Raw genomic sequence first — 14,354 nt, forward strand, 5'->3', positions numbered from 1 at the left:
GTCGCTAAATCTCATTACTTCTTATGCTTCTCGCCATTGTTGTAGCCCAACTTATAGAAATCTTTCAGCACCGCGTTGAACGTTACGGTAACAATACCCTCCACTCTCATGCGCGTGACTGCAATTATAAAGGGGAAGTTATGTGACTCGAGGCTGCCCTTCATACCGCGGAGAAACATCAGGTGCGCATAGCTTTCTGTACAGTTCATAGCGGGTGGAAATCTCGGAATATAAACGGTGTTTCCGAGTTAAGAGCTTCATTTAAACCACTTTAATCCGTTATCCCATAGAACCGTGAAATCATAAAATCTCTGGGGCTGTAAATCGTTTAGTGCGCCCTCAATATAGATACACGATTTACGAAAAACCCTCCTTTTGCTCTTTGAAGTTTGAGTTCGTATCAAAAAGTTGTATTGTTCTCGAAAACCATTTCAGCACTTTTGAAGTGTACATTACATAAAAGAACATAAAATATATCCTTCTTAAAGCGATGTAACGTTTAGATCGGTGTTAAAGAAGAAGTCAAATTTCATTATCGAACTTCGAAGCTGGCAGGTTTTATTTTTTTTTTTTTATATATTTCCGATATCACTAAAACCATTTTATAGAGTAAATTTTACAGAGGAATTCTCGAGAAATGGATCTACATTTTTTATTACAGATCCATGTAATACTTCGGTTTAACGCGACCAACAGTTGCTAGACAGTCTGAAATCTTTGGGTTTCAAATAGGGACTAAAATCTTGAGATCCCTCAAGAAAAATTCTTTAGTAATGTTGGTATATTTTAAAAATATTTCTGTTCAAAGTAAATACTAATTTAATCATCTTCTAACTAATGGTCATGGTCATCCTCACATCTAAACTGTAACACCCTTTGAACACAAAAGGTAATTTGTCTAATTGTTATTGAATTTCGCGTTTCACGTCCTAGAATGTTTTAGAGAACATTCACGCTGAATACGGTATGGAATGTATCGTGTAAAATGTATAGCGTTGTATTTATTGACACTAAAAAGTAATATTAAACGCATCGATTGACGCGACTTCCAGAATTTGATATGCACAATAGTTAAATTCATTTGCCCATTGATACGGAATGTGCATGTTAATATATTCGACGTATCGACTGTCCTAAATACGCTGAATCCCCAGGAGTTCAATTAATTTAATGTCAGCAGTACGTCACAGCGGACCAATGTAAAATCGTTCCAAATATTGCCTTACGTTCTCTTCCGCCGCCAGAGGCCAATATCGCTGGATCAATTAGTTCTGGCCTCCTACCAGTTAACCAGGCTGCAAATCGTTGTAATGTCGAAGAAGACTCCGGCACGTACACCGATACCCTGCGGAACGTTGGTGTTTTAGAGCAATCGTTAATTACGAGAACTTAATTTCATTACGTCACGCTCGAAAAGAATCGCGCGAATGCATTATGGGACAGTTTGGTAGCTAGAGGCGAAAGCTAAAACCTTGATAAATTAGATAACAAATTATTTGGTGAGAAATATTTCCAGACGAATAGCTTAATACCTTTTCTCGTGATGACCTGTCGTTAGCGGTAAATGACATACTCCGTAACCTCTGATGACATCGTGTCCAAAGATGTCCAGACCGTAGATTGATATTATTAGCTGTGGCCCTGAGACATAATTTAGTCGCCTAATTTTAGAAGCCCCTCGTATTTAAAAAAAAATAATTTTGGGTTTAATGAAGGTTTAACTGATTTTGTCACATACTATACAGTTGACTCTAATTTCTAAAAGCATAGTATATAAGTATGCATTAATATTATCCGGATGTTGAGAAATATATCGTGTTAGAAAATTATATTCGAGCTTGTGAATCCTGAAGAGAGGCAACAAGTGGCCGAAATATTGAAAGATAAGTAATATTATACCTTGGGAAAGAATGTTCTCTGACCAAAGAGTTTGAGTTTACACCCTATCGAGAGATCATGGAGGGATTCCGTAATGCCAGGTGGGAACCGGTCGGAACGAATAAACGTCATCTTTTGAAACTTACATCCGTGCGGATTGGTGCTTCTGAACGTGATTTCTAAGGGAAAGTTCCAAACGGCTAAGTTTCGAGGGTCGCTGCTACACTTACACATCTGCGTCAGACCCTCCTCGATACCCTAACGGAATTTTTATGAGCCAATAGACCGTCGTCGAGGTGCCAAAATTCACGTTGGAAAGCCCTGTTCGCTGTTCGGTTTCAGCGACGACACGGCGTCCGAATTATGAAATAAAAAATCACTCACGGCGACCACGCTCCATTCGGGCCCAAAATGAAATCCGTACTTGCAGTAGGCGTTATCGACGTCGTAAAATTCCGCGTGCTCGATGGAACCGGTGATCGATAGGAAAAATTCACCCTCGACCGACATGACGAATAGAAAGAAACTCACCGGTTCCGCGTTCTATGCACGATGTACGCGTTTTATGGAACGGGAAGAGCTTTCGGACGGAAGATCGTAAAGAACGTACGCCTATTTGCGTTCTTCGACCGCTTTGTATACATTTATGAGAATTCGTCGTCGTGGTAACGAAGCATGCGCCCCACTTTTGTGTGGAACATGTGGTGCGTTTGATACTTAAAAGACTCCGGGGTTGGGGGGCAACGGTAATGAATTTTCCCTTTTGATATTCGAAAAGCAGCACTCGTTTTAGTTAACTGTCACGCGTGTGTGTGACTTTTGGTTAACGTTGTCTCGATGTCGCTAAAAAAAGACACTATTTCGTAACGAAGTAAGTACGACTAATAGAATGGAGGCCAATTTGCAAAAGTTAATATTATAGATCGTTTGTCGCGTGATATTTAAATGTATCGCCTTACATCTGTGTTTGATGAATTTACAGATGAATAAATCAACGTTAGATTTTGATTACATAGCTGTAGGATATATGTTAATATATTTTAAACTCTTCCTTAATTTTAAGAAAATTTATTAATATAGTTCATCTAATTAATGAAAAAAATTTTAATTCTCTTTTGTATAATATCATTCAGAATTTTAAACTTTCCGAAGCTTAGCTACTAGACAGCTTACCATACGAGCCACTTATGGCAGTTCACCAGTGACAACATTTAAAAACATGTGATCGCTGAAAATAACCACGACAAGATAAAACAGTATGAATTTCTTGTTCAATAAACAAGAAAGATTTCTATAATAACAGCAGATGGCAATAATTACTGAACTCAATTATTATCAACATGAATTTATCATAATTACCACAGATGATTTATACGAGTGGACCTTACATCCAATGTATTTTTTCAGCCCATTTTTCTGGGGCCCTAGAACACTATTACAATATTCGTGGTACTCGCAACATTACCAACAGGTTACAGAAATGGACACAACATGAAGCGAGACAGAAAATAATATTACATATTATATTTTCGGTAAAGAATTTTTTTCCTCGAAAGTGCGTAAGATTTCGAGGGTATGTCTATCCACCAAAAATGATTGTAATTGACTCCCACAATAGAAAATAATTTTTTTAGAACGATTCGAAATTTTTTAATTTCGCCGAAAAATTTCGGCACCTACTCGAATTTTTTTCTCGAAAGTGCGTAGAATTTGCGCAGTATGTGTATTCACCAAAAATGATCGTAATTAACCCCCACAATCGAAAATATTTTTTTTAGAACGATTTGAACCAATTTTTTTTACCGAAAAGTGTCGGTAGAATGTTCCTGGTCAGACATTGTATTTTCGGTTAGGAATTTTTTTCTCGAAACTGAGTAGGATTTCTGGGGTATGTGTAGTGACCAAAAATGATTGTAAAGTCTACTCATATACCTCGTCTGTGTGATTATCACGAATATTAATTGTTATCTTTAAATGGAGAATACAAGGACACACAAACACAATACGCGTTTCGCTACGGAGTTTTTTTTATTTATTCTTCGAATAATAACAGCGATCTTACATTTTATTTTGTTAGTCGTATCTAGAAAACTGTATAGTCACAATGTTTCCTACATGATGAACAATATATACACAAGATTCCAAGAAGTGATAACTCGCACATGACAGGATCACGCAATCTCGGCGTGCCGTCGATGGACTGTACACGTTTTAAAAATGAACACGTTGGCACGTTCGAATTGCGTGTTCGACCGGTGCGTATGGAAAATTCTCTTCGCTTTTCGCCACAAAAAGAAACTAAGACGAACTCTTAGCGCGCGATTTCAGTCGCCGGGAACCGGCATGGCGATCTAAATAATTCGATTACTCCTTTCCTAGGTTTAACGAGTACTAGAAACTTTGCTAGACGTGAGCTTCGCTCGACGCGGTTTATCGTTCGCGTTGATATATCGTCGTGGAAAAAAAAGACGCGTTAAAAACCTATTACCATCGTTGTTCATCGTACAGACTCCTTTCGAGCGACCTTCTCGACTCCGCGAGTACTTTTCGTCCGGTACTTTCGCGATTACAGACATCTACCTGGGAAATTAGAATGTCGCGCCGAAACGAATCTTCGTTCGCGATTCGTTATCGGTATATACGTAACTAACTACGATCTTGCACGTCTTTGCGAACGATGACGGTCCTTCGCAGTTCCTGGACGGTCGGACGCGTTTACTTTCCAGCTGCGATCTCCTTCATACGATTCAGAGCGGAGCCTGCTTTGAACCAGGATATTTGTTGCTCGTTCAGCGTGTGGTTCAAGCTGATGCTGTCGACTTTGCCGTCTTTGTGCTTGATCTCCGCTTTCACCGGCTGCAAAATGAAAGAGGCTCATTAAAATCTAAACACACTAAAATACGAGAAAAAGTTCATAGTAGTTTCTGTCTCCCAGCAATGTTTATGACAAATTAACCATTTGCTTCGACTGTTCATGAATAATGTTCTATAAATAATTTTCGTTTCAATTGATAGTGACAGGTTACATAAATGCATACACGACACATATTTTCTTATTTTAGCGTGCCTCTAAAGTGGCTCTCAACACCTAACCCAGACCAAAGAAATTAAAACGATAATTATGGTAAATTCTTATTAGAGATTACGAATGGGTAATTTTGACTGCTCTGGTAGTTCTAGTGTGAATTAACTGTCACCTAAGCAACTATCACAATCATGATACATACCTTTCCAGGAGCCAGATCCTTCAATCCCAGAAGGCTGATCTTGTCCGTGGGTTGAACCTTATCGTAATCGCTGGGGTTCGCGAAGGTCAGAGGCAACAGTCCCTGTTTCTTCAAGTTAGTTTCGTGGATACGCGCGAAGCTCTTCACGATGATGGCGCGACCGCCAAGATGTCTTGGTTCGAGAGCAGCGTGCTCGCGAGACGAACCTTCTCCGTAGTTCTCGTCTCCAACAGCCACCCACCTGACGCCATTCTTCTTGTAATGTCGGGCAACGTCCGGTACGCCTCCCCATTCGCCAGTCAGCTGGTTCTTGATCTTGTTCACCTCACCATTTTCGGAGTTTACGGCGCTGTAAAATTTACGCGAATGGATCGAACGTTATTTCGACGGTTCGAGGCATAGGTAGATGGTGAAACTTACCCGATGAACATGTTGTTGGAGATGTTGTCCAAGTGGCCACGATATTTCAGCCAGGGTCCGGCTGCGGAGATGTGGTCGGTGGTGCACTTGCCTTTTACTTTGATCAACACCGTCATATCGGTGAGATCTTTACCGTCCCATTTGTCGAACGGATCCAGCAGCTGCAATCTCTGACTTTTTGAGTCCACGTCGACCTTGACTTTCGTGCCATCGGATGGCGGTGCGTCGTAGGTGTCCATGCCAGCGTCGAAACCGCGGCTTGGGAGTTCGTCGCCTGAAAAATTAATGAGAAACATTTTTATAGTCGATAAAAGCAGCGAGAATTCTTGAATATTTTATACATTCTTCACACGAGTTCCTTAAATAATGAAACATGATTATTCCTTCTGGCCTCTGCATGTGAAACAAACAACGTAATTAGCAACATCGAGCATGTGGAATTCTGTACGTGTTAATTGGAAGAACAGCACGTTTCTTCATTGATATTCTTAACTGACATTTGTCAGTCAGCACGTAGATTTAAATGACTCTGATGTGTCTATAAACAGATTTTCAAAATTTACTTGGAAAAGACCTGATACAAAATTCATCCAATTTTATTTTATTCGAAATTCTAACGACACAGAAACATGTGTTTTTATCTGCAAATACGACCAGCATTGATAAATTGTACGCAGACGGTTTTGACGCGTTGTGAAAGAGATATCACGAACTATGACTCATGTGTAATTATTCGGAAGCTAGTAATTGGACTCTTACGGCGATAAATTAATTTCTTTGTGATACCCGACACTTACCAAACGGATCTTTCAAAAGGAATTCCTTTCCATCTTTGCCCTTCAGTTTGTCCTTCACGGGGTTGAAATCTAATCGACCAGCGATAGAAAGAGCCGTGACGAGTTCGGGGCTGGTGACAAAGGCGTGAGTCGCGGGGTTGGCATCGTTTCGTCCTGTGAAGTTACGGTTATACGACGTGACGATTGTGTTCTTGTCGCCTTTCTTGATGTCCTGACGGTCCCATTGACCGATGCAAGGCCCGCAAGCGTTGGCCAGGACGGTTCCTCCAAATTCACGAAGCGTTTGCGCCTACGCAACAAGCGTCAGTTTCGAGAATTGTTTATGGCTTCCAAAGTTTCATAATTTGAACGTTTATCTATTGCACAAGTATTAGACTATCTTACCCAGGTTAAAAGTAAAAACTTAAATTGGCAATATTTATTTAAATTTATTTGGATTTTCATTTAATATGAAAAAGTATAAGAAATACTTCAAATAAGATACGAATTATTATATTTTGGGGTTGAGACCACCCTCTACGAAGCTTCCATCTCATCAATTCTATTAATAAAAATTTTAATTTTCATAAAGATTTATTCACGTTGAGAACGAGGAAACAAATTTCCCCAATCGATGATAATTTTATTAAATTTATTATTGCTCGATTCTTCGACCAATAAAATGCAAAACGACGAAATATCTCAGAAAAACGATAACGCGGTCGTTCTATAATTAGCAACCGTTTGTTTCCCAAGTTTAAGTCGACATTGATATTACAAAGCATCGAACAATGGAAGGAACGCGAAAAAATTCCAACATTGAAACCCAAGCATCCGACGTCGAAAGAAACGATGGAGGCCAGGTATTAATAGCGAGAGAGAGAGTAGTTTGGCGAAGATAAGATACACCGAAAGAAGTTCAAGAGCTGTTTTTACGGATTACGTATGCCAGTTTTACGTAATAACCATCCGTTCGGGAACTTCACGAATACCGTGCAGCGACGTAATCCGACCAGACTATTTTCCTCCTGAAGCTATACCGTGCGGATTCTCGTGTTTCTATTTGTTCTTTTTACATTGTCAAAATACATCGATCCAAGCCAAATTAAGAATTGGCGTAGGTCGCGTCGTCATTGGTAAGTGACATGTACCAATGCCTGGCACCGTGTCAGAGACTGTGCAACTTTGAATTGTCTACGAGCTTTCTAACAGAGGTGCAAGTCGATCGCGCGTAAATGCATACTTACGATTCCGTCACGCTCGATGGTGGCACGGATTTGTTCCGATCCCGGTGTGACATTGAACGCGGACGTGGATTTCAAGCCATGGTCGAGAGCCTGTTTCGCGATGTTCGCGCAACGGCCCATGTCTTCGTAGGAGCTGTTCGTGCAGGAACCAATTAGACCGACCTTGATCTCGTTAGGCCAACCGTTCTTCTTGGCAGTTTCACCTGGTCGCAATTATCACGGTTCATTGTAGATTATTGTAAGCGATTGTTACCTCTCTCATTGATCTAAAAAGACTTCGATAATGAAGCACGAGGGGCCGTAGCGTTCCGCGACCTACTTACCCAATTTCGAGATGGGATGAGCGAGGTCGGGGGTGAACGGTCCGTTCACGTGCGGTTCCAGCGTGGAGAGGTCCAACTCTATGATCTGATCGTATTTGGCGTTCGCGTCCGCGGTCAGGAGGCTCTTTTTGTGCATGTCAGCCGCTCCAGCGATGTCACCGCGACCGGTCGCTTTCAAGTAATCCTGCATACGATAATTGTAGGGGAAGATCGAGGTGGTGGCACCGATCTCGGCACCCATGTTGCAGATAGTCGCCATACCGGTGCAACTGATGCTGTCGACGCCGGGTCCAAAGTACTCGACTATGGCCCCTGTGCCTCCTTTCACGGTGAGTATGCCAGCTACTTTCAGAATGATGTCTTTCGGGCTGGTCCATCCTTTCAAGCTGCCGGTCAGCTTCACGCCGATGACTTTCGGGCATTTCAACTCCCATGGAATATTGGCCATCACGTCGACAGCGTCTGCACCGCCCACACCGATGCACAGACATCCCAAACCACCTCCGTTCGGTGTGTGGGAGTCTGTACCGATCATCAACAGACCGGGGAAAGCGTAGTTCTCGAGGATGATCTGATGGATGATACCGGAGCCGGGATTCCAGAAACCGACGCCGTATTTCGCGCCGGCTGTCTTCAGGAAGTTGTACACTTCCTTGTTGATGTCTTTGGCTCGTTTCAAATCCTTGTCTCCGCCGACTTGAGCTTCGATCAAGTGATCGCAGTGAATCGTCGAGGGGACGGCGACTTTCGGCAATCCTGCAGAAAGAAATCCGTAGCTACGTGAAACGAAACATCGAAAAGTACGCGCGTAAGAGATAGGGTGTTACGTACCGGAGCTGATAAATTGCAACATGGCCATTTGGGCTGTTGCGTCTTGCATCGCCACGCGATCAGGTCGTAACCTAAGATAGCTGGTGCCACGGGCGATCTCTTGTTTGCTGGGATCATCGAGGTGAGAGTACAAAACTTTTTCGGAAAGTGTCAGTGGCCGGTTCAACCTAAGACAACAGGATTTAATATTTTCTATCAATACACAGGATGAAAAGGGAAGTTTTCTATTTGCTAAAAATTGAAGAGTTAAAACTTTCTAAAAAATCAGGGTCGCCTTGACTGTTTCGAATGGTATCTTCGTTTTACTCGGTTTCGTTATAGTTAACGTCGAGGCGAGGAAAATTATTCCATTCTGATTGAGTTTTACATAATTATATTAAATTGAATTTTACGTAACACTGCTACTTTTTATCTGAGACCAGAACTAAATATTATAGTACGTTTAACGACCACAAACTCATTACGAGAGAAGTATGAAGAGTGATTAAGGTCGTTTCAATGTTATAGATTACGAGGTCGTTGAACTTGGCACCAGCTGCAACACAATGAAGTTAAAATTAGACAGTGCCACTTAAACGAGTCAAGGTGACATTGATCTTTTATCAAAAAATTGACGTTGTAATTGGCAGGTGATAAAGAAAACTGGCTTCTGTTTGTAATGTCTGTTCTCGGGTTATTGGAAGAGTCTAAAAATAGATACGTGAAATAGAATGCTCTATAATATGTAAAACTCAGAATTATTTCAGTTGGATGTCGAATGAACTGACTAAAGGCTCTAAAGAGATATTTCTCGTACCTTCTCTTTACAGCTTTGAGATTCTCTTCCAATTTATCGTATGGAAGGTAGCTCGTCGAGTCGAATTTGGACATTGCCACCTTCGCGGCAGCGGAACTTAGTGCGCTTACACTGAAACATCTTTGTTGGATGTCTGCCGCGAATACGACCAGCCTCTGTAAAAGAAAATATTAATCGTTTATCGTTACATCGATCCTTTTTCAATACGATACAAAAGAAAATTTGTTTAGAGCAAAGAGCACACGTGCCCATATATTTTAAGCAACGATAAATTATAGAAAACTTACGGAATACATAAATTCGTGTTACTATAATAAAATTTTATTTTGAATTAAAGGAATATCAAAATTAACACGGTGGACTTTCATAGACAGTAATAGTACTCCATTGCAAACAACTCGAATGCACTTTGACTACAATTAAACGGAATGTCTTAGCGTGGTCCTATAATAAGGCAGAAACGTTGATAAATTATATTTATAACAATTTCAAGTTTAACTATTGCATAAGAAACATTGCATCTTACAGTATTGAGTCTCTAAATGATTTCATTTACGAACCAGTATGTTCCAAGCCTGTTATCTCGAATGCAGAAGATACGGTTCAGATTTATTATCAATAAAAGTGTCATTCTGTGCATATACGAGTACAAAGTAAGCCATAAATAAACGCTAATTTTGAATAGTAGTTATTTTTAAGCATGTGTAGCTATAAATTACGAGGTCGTTAAAAAGAACAGTTTAAAAAAACGATTACAATAATAGAAAAGAGTATAACTATGTATTACGAAATAGCATGCGAAGATTCGTCTATACGCGTCGTCAGTTACGCAATTCCCTTATTCGCGAACATCAAAACTGTAAACGAGTCTAGTCGAAAACGATTATAGTCGTAATATTACGTTCAATTGTGTCACTACAATCTGAAGAACGCGTTATCAGTTTTAATCAGCACCTTCGTCCACGCATGGTTTTTATTACTCTTCTAAACCAAAGCATCGGGTTCTTTGGTGATACATATTATACATATTTTCCGTTCGTCTATACGCGCCATACATTCCGCTTCTGCGCAATGATCGCACACATAACCTCGAAGTCTTCCAAAAATGAACCAGATACATATATATACGCGTCAAAACAGATTATGTAACGTACAAACAAGAATTTTTTTTATTTCTCTGTCCCGTCGATCTTCAATACCGTTATCGCTACGAATGTCAGTTACTGTTATTGCGACGTCTGTCACACTTCCAGTACGTCACAACTCTAAAATACCAGGTCAACAGCGCAGATCATGTGCTCCATTAACAGGCTACAACACTCTCTCTCTAATTTAACGATAAAAATATTAAACGATCTTCGATCGGGGACAGAATGGGAGCGAGAAACTGTGCGACCTATTATTTGCTTTGGCTTCCTAAAATTTTTAGAGCTCCAAAGGATATATACATTGTTCCAAACAATTAAAGGATCACACTCCTAGACAATTAAAACAAATAATAACAGGCAAAAGGTTCACTGAACACGTCCATGTTATATCAGACGTGCTCGAAAATTTCGGAGCACGGAGCACCTCGTCCAGGAAACGAGTAATTTAAATTAACGATCCATTAATCATCGTGAACAGCGTATTATCGTAAACATTTGAATAAAACATCCACTTTTCATTACGCTCGAATAACACGATCGACCTTGTTAACGAGGTCGAACGTCTTCGATTCGAATTGGAGCAGATCGTTCGCGCACCGGGTTCGCGGATCGCACGTTTCGCTCGTGGATTTCAATTTATTCTAAATGTACGGTGATCGCGATCGTACCTGGCCGCCGAGAATCCGTGTGCAGTACGACATCGTCTACGAAGCAAGCCTCCAGTGACGTTGTCGCGGGTCGTGCCGAAATATGGGTATCTGGACGCAAGGGAGGCGCAGGCGCGTGATCAGGAACAAAAAAAAATATTTATTCCTCCCGTGGCAGCCCTTCTCAAACCGGCCACTTCAGAACTGAGGTAAATTCGGCTTGGCTTTCTCATGTCGATGCAGAAGAACCACGCATGCGCCTCGTACGGGATCAGGAACGATTTGAATGCGAACGTTATCGGAACGACACGCCAGCGCCCCCTTCGCTGGCCATTTCTCGGAAAATAACGATACCGTGAGACCTTGTCGGCGACGCTCTGACACGGCGGACGATCACCTGGTTCGTTCCCGCATCGTTGAATCGATGCCAGTGCTTGGTAGAGCTCTGCAACTCGTGGCGTTTCATCATCGACGAGATAACTCGTCCGTAGTTTCTCGATGAACCCACGCAGCGCGATGGTCGCCAGAGCGACGATAAAGAATGTGGTATTTGCACGTGGTAACGGATGTATCGACACAGCGCGGCAATCACAGGTGAGACACGCTTTGGCGTTACCTGTGATGATTCCGTGAACGTTCGAAAGAGGGCCCCAAACTCGCGAGGGGCCTCGTTCGCTATCGATTGGACGCGAACTAAGCAAGGGTCAACGCTTTTCTGACGACGAGCAGCTGCTCTAGACGCCGGGAATAATTTTAGATCGGAGCTACCACGACGTGTAACGCTGAATGTAACTCAGCTGTGACGTCATGTAAGCATCTGCCATCGAGCACAGCTCGATAAGATAGCACGATGCTTGTGGCGAGTTCTTTCATTGGTCTTCGCGCTGTTCGAATAAATTTTACGGACAATTTGTGTATCTAGGTAACAGGATGGATAAAGAAAGATTAGATAGATCTGATTTAAATTACAAATTGACTATCTTTTTGTCAAAATTAATTAAATCACTCTCAGAATCTAGAGCAGTGTACGTTGAGAAAGATAGGAAAAATAACGACACTCGCAGATAAGATTAGTAAACGTTCGCGTGGAAAATTAAAGACGAGCAACTACAGCTGATTTTGCCAATTTTTAAGTTTAGAAACTGAACAACGATTAAATTTCAATAATTACCATGTATGATGAAGTTATAGGAGGATTAGAATTTGTGCAAATTAAAATTCTTATTTTTCAATCGTCTTGGAATAAATTTTAATTCATAAGAAGTATCCATGTTTACAAAAAACATTGATAAATTAGTCTGGCGATAAGGAATCGTATTAAGATACCCCGAAAATAATTACGTATTTCGGAGCTTTAATTTGTTAAGTCACAAATACGAGGCAGTATAATTTCAAAGCATGATTATCTGTAGTCGTTTGCCATAATTCCCAAAGCAATTGCATTCCTCTGGAACATCATGCTGATTATTTGGACGCAAAAAGACGCCGCGCGTCCACGTTTGATGTCGTCATTACCGTTGAATTATTTCCCGCGTAAAAAGTGTACCATTGTTCGGAGAAGATGATATGTGGTTGGACGGAACAAGGTCTGAACAATAATTATTAAATCGTAGGAGATACGAAGAAACGTAACAAGATTATATTTGCACGAAAATTAACTCTACAGACGATTAATATTTTCTAGGGATATTTAATAAAATAGAATTTACTTATTACGAAAGGACTTTTGACCGAATTTAAAAAGAAATTAATAGTATTATGATTGCCACGGGGCTATGTCATGTCAGTTTTGCTCGTCATTATGGTTTTTGCAACTTCACCAGCTCACTGAACTATTGTTTGCTTACGAACGATTGCGAAAATTTAGAAGAGACGCGTCAGCTTAACAATCGCCTCCTCATTAAAGTAGAAAAAAATACGTTGCGCAACTTATTCAAACATTTCAAGAGATAGTTACAGTGGCAAAATAATTTTTTCAGAATGATTTGAAAAAATTTTTTTTTCCCGAAAAATTTAGGCAACCACCTGTCGATTTCTCTTAAAAATTCGTTTTTGATTTTTAGTAATTTTGTTTGACGCCCTGCAGAAAAGTTGTCTAATACCTTCCTGTAGATACCCATGAGTTCTACTTCAGAAAAAAGTTTCATTGAAATATATTCACTATTGTAGGAGTTATGGCTGTTTGAAAATTGGTCCATTTTTACGGAGTTTTTATAACTTTACGAGGTCAAGGAACAACTTTTTCAACATTTTCAGAATTTCTACACATTCTCCATTAAAATACGCGTCGTTTGCTTTTTTAAACATTAAAATCCTTCGATCCGTTCAGCAGTTATGATATTTTAAGTATTCGCATGAAAATTCGGGCAGACATTTCTAGCCAGAAATGATATTTTCGCAAAGGAATTTTTTACTCGAAACTGAGTAGGAATTCGGGGATGTGTCTATTGACCAAAAATGATTGTACCTGATCTCCGTGACCGAAAATAATTTTTTTAGAACAATTTGAACAAATTTTTTTTCGACGAAAAGTGTCAGTGGAATGTTCCTGGTCAGACATTACATTCTCGGTTAGGAATTTTTTTCTCGAAAGTGCGTAGGATTTCGGGAGTATGTGTATTCACCAAAAATGATTGCAATTGACCAGTGCAACCGAAAATAATTTTTCCGGACTGATTAGAAATCTTTTAAAGAAGCCTCAATCAACAAATTGACATTTTTGATTTTCATCTATTTTGTTCCCTAAATAATATCCTATTACCAGTATACGCCACAGATATACTGATCTTATAATGTGTTTGTGATTTCAATTCAATTCGAAAAATTGGCGCGTTTTTGCCTCCGGTGACCTTTGACACGCCGCAGCCACGAAACGCAGGACGATGTATCGCCGGTGGTACGGAACGTGGACGATAAAGGAATAAAAATGAAAGTAGAGAGTGGCGGTCGGGGCGGGCAGTGACAGACGGCGAGTTCTCAGTTCGAGAATAAAGTTTGCAAGTCGTCGCCGTGGAATTTGGAGCTGCCGATCGCTATGATAACCGGGCGCACGATATCTTAA

The 14,354-nt window shown here is 40.5% G+C and overlaps 2 protein-coding genes across 3 annotated transcripts; both read right to left on the reverse strand.

Annotated features, from left to right (window-relative positions):
• LOC122396871 (B9 domain-containing protein 1) lies at positions 1-2,395 on the reverse strand. The gene is made up of 5 exons (XM_043395601.1): positions 2,263-2,395; positions 2,025-2,136; positions 1,533-1,641; positions 1,227-1,345; positions 1-118 (listed from the first exon to the last, which is right to left on the reverse strand). The coding sequence occupies exons 1-5, from the start codon at positions 2,386-2,388 to the stop codon at positions 15-17; spliced, it is 570 nt and encodes a 189-aa protein (XP_043251536.1). The 5' UTR covers positions 2,389-2,395; the 3' UTR covers positions 1-14.
• Positions 2,396-3,893: 1,498 nt separating this feature from the next.
• On the reverse strand, positions 3,894-11,564 carry LOC122396829 (aconitate hydratase, mitochondrial-like). Of its 2 annotated transcripts, none has more exons than XM_043395530.1 (9): positions 11,315-11,564; positions 9,499-9,653; positions 8,703-8,869; positions 7,872-8,627; positions 7,549-7,751; positions 6,323-6,611; positions 5,526-5,799; positions 5,106-5,454; positions 3,894-4,734 (listed from the first exon to the last, which is right to left on the reverse strand). In XM_043395530.1, the coding sequence occupies exons 1-9, from the start codon at positions 11,345-11,347 to the stop codon at positions 4,594-4,596; spliced, it is 2,367 nt and encodes a 788-aa protein (XP_043251465.1). In that variant the 5' UTR covers positions 11,348-11,564; the 3' UTR covers positions 3,894-4,593. The 2 variants fall into 2 exon arrangements, with proteins under 2 accessions (XP_043251465.1, XP_043251466.1); XM_043395531.1 differs by having other exon boundaries at positions 9,499-9,651; positions 11,298-11,564.
• Between the last annotated feature and the right edge of the window lie 2,790 nt (positions 11,565-14,354).

Source organism: Colletes gigas, unplaced genomic scaffold, assembly GCF_013123115.1.
Source record: "Colletes gigas isolate AHSC1104 unplaced genomic scaffold, ASM1312311v1 Colletes_gigas_Sc00008, whole genome shotgun sequence".
NCBI classification, from domain to species: domain Eukaryota; kingdom Metazoa; phylum Arthropoda; class Insecta; order Hymenoptera; family Colletidae; genus Colletes; species Colletes gigas.